The sequence below is a fragment of the Eschscholzia californica genome, unplaced genomic scaffold (assembly GCF_041429995.1).
Source record: "Eschscholzia californica isolate CP2 unplaced genomic scaffold, dmEscCali1.0.p SCAF_2, whole genome shotgun sequence".
Taxonomy (NCBI): Eukaryota; Viridiplantae; Streptophyta; class Magnoliopsida; order Ranunculales; family Papaveraceae; genus Eschscholzia; species Eschscholzia californica.
The window spans coordinates 39,401,279-39,407,278 of record NW_028238309.1 but is presented as its reverse complement, the minus strand read 5'-3'; the positions used below and the strand labels follow the sequence as shown (position 1 = coordinate 39,407,278).

The 6,000-nt window shown below is 38.1% G+C and overlaps 2 protein-coding genes across 2 annotated transcripts; both read right to left on the bottom strand.

Moving 5' to 3' along the window:
• Positions 1–289: 289 nt before the first annotated feature.
• On the bottom strand, positions 290–1,444 carry LOC147557814 (dehydration-responsive element-binding protein 2C-like). Its single transcript, XM_086664329.1, has 2 exons — positions 1,294–1,444; positions 290–1,198 (listed from the first exon to the last, which is right to left on the bottom strand). Exons 1-2 carry the CDS (start codon positions 1,314–1,316, stop codon positions 328–330), a joined length of 894 nt encoding a protein of 297 aa, XP_086520455.1. The 5' UTR covers positions 1,317–1,444; the 3' UTR covers positions 290–327.
• Positions 1,445–2,525: 1,081 nt separating this feature from the next.
• On the bottom strand, positions 2,526–5,672 carry LOC147557813 (laccase-12-like). The gene is made up of 6 exons (XM_086659416.1): positions 4,887–5,672; positions 4,656–4,807; positions 4,226–4,470; positions 4,018–4,146; positions 2,955–3,926; positions 2,526–2,854 (listed from the first exon to the last, which is right to left on the bottom strand). Exons 1-6 carry the CDS (start codon positions 5,007–5,009, stop codon positions 2,724–2,726), a joined length of 1,752 nt encoding a protein of 583 aa, XP_086515542.1. The 5' UTR covers positions 5,010–5,672; the 3' UTR covers positions 2,526–2,723.
• Positions 5,673–6,000: the final 328 nt, after the last annotated feature.

Genomic DNA, 6,000 nt, shown 5'->3' with positions numbered 1-6,000 from the left:
ACCGAGCTTGAACATCTTACTATTCGGCTCGGCTCGAGTACACCTCTACTTTTAACATCCTCACTCCTTAGTTTAAATTGTTTTAAATCTCCAACCAATATACTTAACCATTACATTACTCTTCTACCTTTTCTCTCTACAATGGTATTTACAAGAAATAATCTAAAATATTTTACCCATCTATCCTACTTCATTGCAAGAAGAATTACTCCAAAAGAAAAAGAAACAAACTTTAGAAAGAAATGCTACCAAATGAACTAAAGAGTGAATTAGGAGCATAGTCTTCTTATTGAGGGAACTCCAAAAAAAAAAGTGCTTATTATTTCTTTAACCAGGAAACCCCAAGTCAAGCAACTTATCATAATCATCATTGTTAAAAATGTAACTACAACTACCTTCTTGACTATTAGAAGGTTTCAAGAAATCTAAGCTGAAATCAACAATTGAATGTGTTTGTTCTTTCTGATTCAAGCTCCCAAGTAATTTAGCATCCGGATTCTGAATTTGATACGAAAAATCTGATCTACTCCCACATATATATTCATCCCCACCACCATGAAAACCAAAGTTAAAACCACCCTTGTCTATCTCCCTAAAAAATCCATCTTCATCATCAAATAACCCATCAGAGAATCCATTCTCAACTTTAGGTTCAAAACAAGCCTTCCCATCTTCCAAATCCTCTTCTTTTACATTGGGTAATAACCTAATTGTTGAAATCTCATCATCTTCCTCCTCCATAGTCTTTGATTCTATTCCTCTGTTTTCAATTTCAAGAGGTCTCTGTTTTGGACTAGTAATAATCTGTGAAGATACTAATTTGTTATCAGGTGTGGTGAAATTGAGACGAGCAGAAGGACCATAGAGGGCTTTAGCAGCTTCATCATAAGCAAGAGCAGCTTGATGAGAAGTATCAAAAGTACCTAACCAGAGACGATTTCCTCTTTTAGGTTTTCGAATTTCAGATACCCATTTTCCCCATGTTCTTTGTCTAACTCCTCTGTAATTACAACTACCATTCTCTGGTCCTCCTTTTCCTCTCATACAACCTTTCTTTGAACCTTTAGCAGGAGCTTTTCCATCTTTACACCACAAATTATTAATCTCTTGATTGTTACTAGTATCTTGTTTCCATTTCGCTAGGGTTTCTGCTACAGATTTAGACCCACTTCTTTTACTACTCCGTCTTCTTTTCTTACTGTAAAAGAGAAAAAATAATGATTAATTATTCATGAATTTATGACTTCAATTGTCATTAAATTGAAATGGAAAGAACATATTGATACACTTTACCTTTCTTGGTAATCTGAAGACATACGCGTTATTATGAGCGAGTATAGTCTCCTCCTTCAAACTTTGATATTTAGGGTTTACTCTCTTTATCTTCTTGTTCCTTCTGTATCTACAAAAGATGAAGACTTCTGGTTTTGGGTGTTAGTTTAATACTCAAAAGTGAGAGAAGACGATTCATCTTTTGCTTCAGTATTTATAAGGAAGTAGGTCCCCCGCCTCCTTTTCTTTAACGGCCCCCAAATTAGTTCTTTATGATGACGTGGCGACATCTTCTCCTGCATGCTTTGCTTATGGCCACTTATTCCTAGACGTGGCATTACTTGCTCTCCTAAATTTCTTCCCCATTAAGGTTTCAAAAATGGTGTCATGTCCCGTTAATATCCTGGCCATAATCTCAATCGAAGTATTTTGGACAGGCAGGATCTTCTAGTGAGAGAAATTCAAACATTTTCTTTTACTGGATCTGAATCCGGATTGAGTATTTGACCGGACATAGAATCACTTTTGTTAACTTTTTTTTTACTAGATCTGAATCCGGTCAGGGTACTTGACCGGGCATAGCGTCACCCTTGTTAAGGTTTTCCTTTGAACTCTCTCCCAAGTAAACCTCATGACTCTTGTCTTGATTTCCATCTTGTCACTCAAACTAGCAAGACGAGGTCAAGCCAACTCGGGCGGTCCGTGTTTCAATGAACAAAATTTGTTTTGTACCCTATAATAATATTGGGACTTCAGAAGTGAAAATCTATCGAAAGTATTACAACCCAAAACTTATCTTATACAATAGAAAACTAATACAGTGCATGATTATTTTTGTACCATTGTGAATTTTAAAAACTCCATCCGATACTGTTCCTGGCACTTCATTGCATCACATTTTTCGTCAAAATTGTGCTTCGAGGACGGCGCTAGTAACACTTTAAAGGGGCGCCTGTAAAATTACTCATATTTTGATGTGGGCAACGCAGATGTGAGGTTGCTAGGACCCATTTAAAATGAGATAAACCGACTTTCTACTTTCTACTACTTGACCTTTTGTCTTTCGTTTTTTTGGATAAATATATCATTAATAATTGACCCCCTCTTGCTGAAAACAGCAGAAATGGGCAGGATATGAATTGAGCTGAACTGCCTAGTGGATGCCCACCGGTAACTGTAAGGCCCACATTTCTGTTGGAGGCCCATTAACCACTCACATTCTTGGAAGTTGGACATAATAACTTCAGTGGAAGTAATCAAAACTCAAATCATCTCCTCATATAATTGCACAAAATAGATTAATAGTGTTTAGATAAGTATGATGCTCGTCACAGGACGAACGAAAAATCAGAGAAAGAAAGAAAAAAAAAAGGAACAGTAAACAAGAAAAGAGGTGCCAGACTGCTTAGGTGAACATCATAAATTATCTTTTAGTTTCTCTTCCACTGATTTTAGCATAAAGGCAGATCTTTTGGAGGAGGTTCGATAGACTGCAATTTCCCGACTCCATTTTCGACAATGAAAGCCATTGCTAAACCCCAATTGATATGAGTATCCAAGTGACAATGCATCAACCAAACACCTAGTTTTGCCAAACAAAGCGAAAATATAACAACCATTAGGACATTGGAAGAATGTATTGAAGAGCGAATTAATTTCATGTTTTGATTTCAATGATTTACCTGGATTATCAGCTACAAATCGAATAACTGCCCATCCCCCAACAGGTACTCCGACAGTATTACGCATAGGTGGATCGACTAGGTTAAATTTTGATGTATCCTTTCTTGGGTCAAAATTTCCAAAACCCTCAGCTATAACGTAAAAGTCATACCCGTGGAGATGCATTGGATGGTCCTCACTACCAGATATACTTGTACCCTGTAGCACAATTTGCACCCTTGAACCATATTTTAACTTGTACAATTTTGTCCCTGGAACAGGATTCCAAAGTGCACGGCTGACATTACCCGTATAATCAAACTCTAGAGGTGGCGATGCTGGGAAATCTGTGGTGAAAATTCCAGGAATGTGTTGTTGGTAAGCTTGCAAGAGGGACGCATTTGAAGGTAGGATAAAAGAGATATTATTCATGCTAGAAGTGAACCGGGTTCCATTTGGGCCTTGACACCTTGAACTTGTAAATCGGCGCGGACATGGTATGAGACCTAGCCCAACAGTAAAGAAGAGGTTCTCGTCGATATTGGTCGGAACTGGAACTCTGTCGAGACTTCGCAAGCTGGTTGTGAAGGATGCTGCAACACTTGTGTCATTATAGGCAGGAAGGTTTGGGAGGAGTGGTTGTGTTGAGTATGGACTCCTGTTGGACAGGCAGGCTCGGCAGGGAGCTGCCTTGTATTCAAGGATAGCGGTAGTGGTGGTGTTGTCAAAACTAGCAACTGCGGAACTTGCGTAAGCGCGGGCAGCAATGTAGTAACTTGCCGGGGGTTGATCAGCTGTGATTAGGACATCAGTGGTCTGTCCAGGCCCGAGCATGATGACCGAAGTGGTGATTTGCTTAGTGTAAGAAGCATCTGCACCCACGACCGTAAGCCTGTGGTTGGCAATGGCGAAGAAGAGATGTTGGTTTAACGCAGAATTGATGACTCTGAGAAGGTTTATCTCGCCCGAAACCACTGGTACTATCACAGTATCTATACTAGAAAAAAAATATTAATGATTTCAGGAAGCTTAGCCTTGCTCAAAGAGAGTGTAACAATGAATTGGGTTTTCAATTAAGATCACCTTTGCTGGAGCATTTGTAAAGATCACCGGGTTGACCATTGATGGTGTAGGCATCTGAGATGTCTGGAGCAGCTCCTGTTCTTCTAGCCTTGTTCAAAACATCAATGGGGTTGGTATCCCACCATTCTCCTGCTCAAATTATATATAAAAAATCAATTATTTTTATGGGAACTCACTGAGTCAACTCCAGTCTGTTTGAGTTAGTTACCAAGCATAATAGTATTTTGACAGTTGGGCTTAGTGAAAGGGTAAGTAGATCCCTGACGAGGGTGGATAATGAGAGCTCCATAAATAGTGGCTCTAAGCCATGAACTGTGAGCATGCCACCATAATGTTCCTTCCTGTCCTTCGATAGTGAACCGGTATGTGTAATTCCATCCTGGTCGAATCGGACACTGAGTCACAAACTCCGGACCATCAGCCCATCCTGTCCGTATTTGACGAACCCCATGCCTGAAAGAGATTAATTAACAAGATTCATTGTCAATATAATCTACATAATATAGGAGAAAAACTTCTTCACTCAGAGTTCACTGTTCCGTTCAAAAGTGAAGGATAAAACAGTCTCTATTTCTCTCTCATATATATATTTATATACAAATTAACTCCATGGATAATTCAATTTTCCGAGTAAATACCAGTGGATGGTGATATTGTATCGAGCTCTATTTACGACTTTAACCACAAGAGTATCTCCATTTCTTACTTCCAAAGTCGGTCCTGGGAACTGTCCGTTCACAGTAATTGTATTGTGAGTTTTGCACAGTCTCTTCACTGGCGTTGCTTGCACCTGTTCATGCACAAATTTTATTTAAATCCCAAGTTTCCATATGTAGAAATAACTAACTAAAAACGAAGTGTTTACATACAACGAACTCATGATGATGAGTTTTCACAGCGTCAACCAATGATGTCGCCGCCCATAAAAACATAATTAGAAGTAGACAGTAACACCAATGTAGCATAACAGTACTACTGCTACGAACTTCCATTCTCTCTCCCTCCCTCTCTCTCTGTCTCTTAATCTCTAAAGTCCCGTCTATGTAAAGTTTGGTTGCTGATGGAAGCTTGAAGAGTTACTTTGAATAGAGATTCTGAAGGTTCTTCTATATATAGAGAGAAAGGGAAGAGAGAGCGAGTACTCCAGGTTCATTCGCATTTGGCGTTAAGGTGTGATTCAATGGAGGTGGTCAGAGTCTTGAGAAAATTTAGTTTAAGGAGATTCAGAGAAGGGTAGGTGTACCCACTACTCGCAAATTTTAGCATTTTCCATGAATGCTTGTTTCGTAAGTCTTCTTGAAGGATTGAACTTCACAGAGCATCTCTAATTTATATATCAAACTCCCTAATTCTACTCTGTGAGTACTGACGATATAAAGTTACCTTACCAAGTACATAACAGTTAGGGGTATTGATTTTGAGTTGGATGCCCACAAACTCCACGATTTCTATTTTCTTTATTATGACTGATATTGTTGTTCTAAAGTAGTTGTTCGTCTAGCTACATTAACAGAAAATTGGAAAGAAACCCCTAGGGAAACCTATTGTTTACACTCTCTTTTATCACAATTATTTATTTTCTAAGAAAAATGAAAATAAATTATCATTTCCATATGACACATTTTCATTTGTTGTACATAATACCAAAAATCAACAATTCCGTCGGGGAGTTTGAATTTTTAACTAACAGAAAGAATGACGGGACTAATTTCTCTTGCTAAAAACATTCATGATTGGCATCTTTTGATCTTTTTTAGAACAATAGGAACACCAGTCCTTTTGAGCTAAAAGTTAATCTGCCAACTACATTTTTCTTAGCTACATGGTCACTATCACAACTTTTGGACTTAATTATGTGCTTCATATTGATTTTCTAGGAATTTCAGCACAAAGGGCAACGAAAATGTAATTTTTTTTTGGTTCTAGCTTGTGGATTTTCAGTTTAGAAATTTAGAGAAATCAAATAAAATAATCTAAATAGCT

Bases quoted from the DNA above. Each gene is read 5' to 3' on its own strand.
- LOC147557814 (XM_086664329.1), bottom strand. From the start codon at position 1,316: ATGTCTTCAGATTACCAAGAAAG. The intron at 1,199-1,293 runs GTAAAGTGTATC...TCTCTTTTACAG, and splicing joins TCTTCAGATTACCAAGAAAG to TAAGAAAAGAAGACGGAGTA.
- LOC147557813 (XM_086659416.1), bottom strand. From the start codon at position 5,009: ATGGAAGTTCGTAGCAGTAGTACTGTTATGCTACATTGGTGTTACTGT. The intron at 4,471-4,655 runs GTATTTACTCGG...AATCTCTTTCAG, and splicing joins TACAATATCACCATCCACTG to GCATGGGGTTCGTCAAATAC. The intron at 4,147-4,225 runs GTAACTAACTCA...TAATTTGAGCAG, and splicing joins TCAAAATACTATTATGCTTG to GAGAATGGTGGGATACCAAC.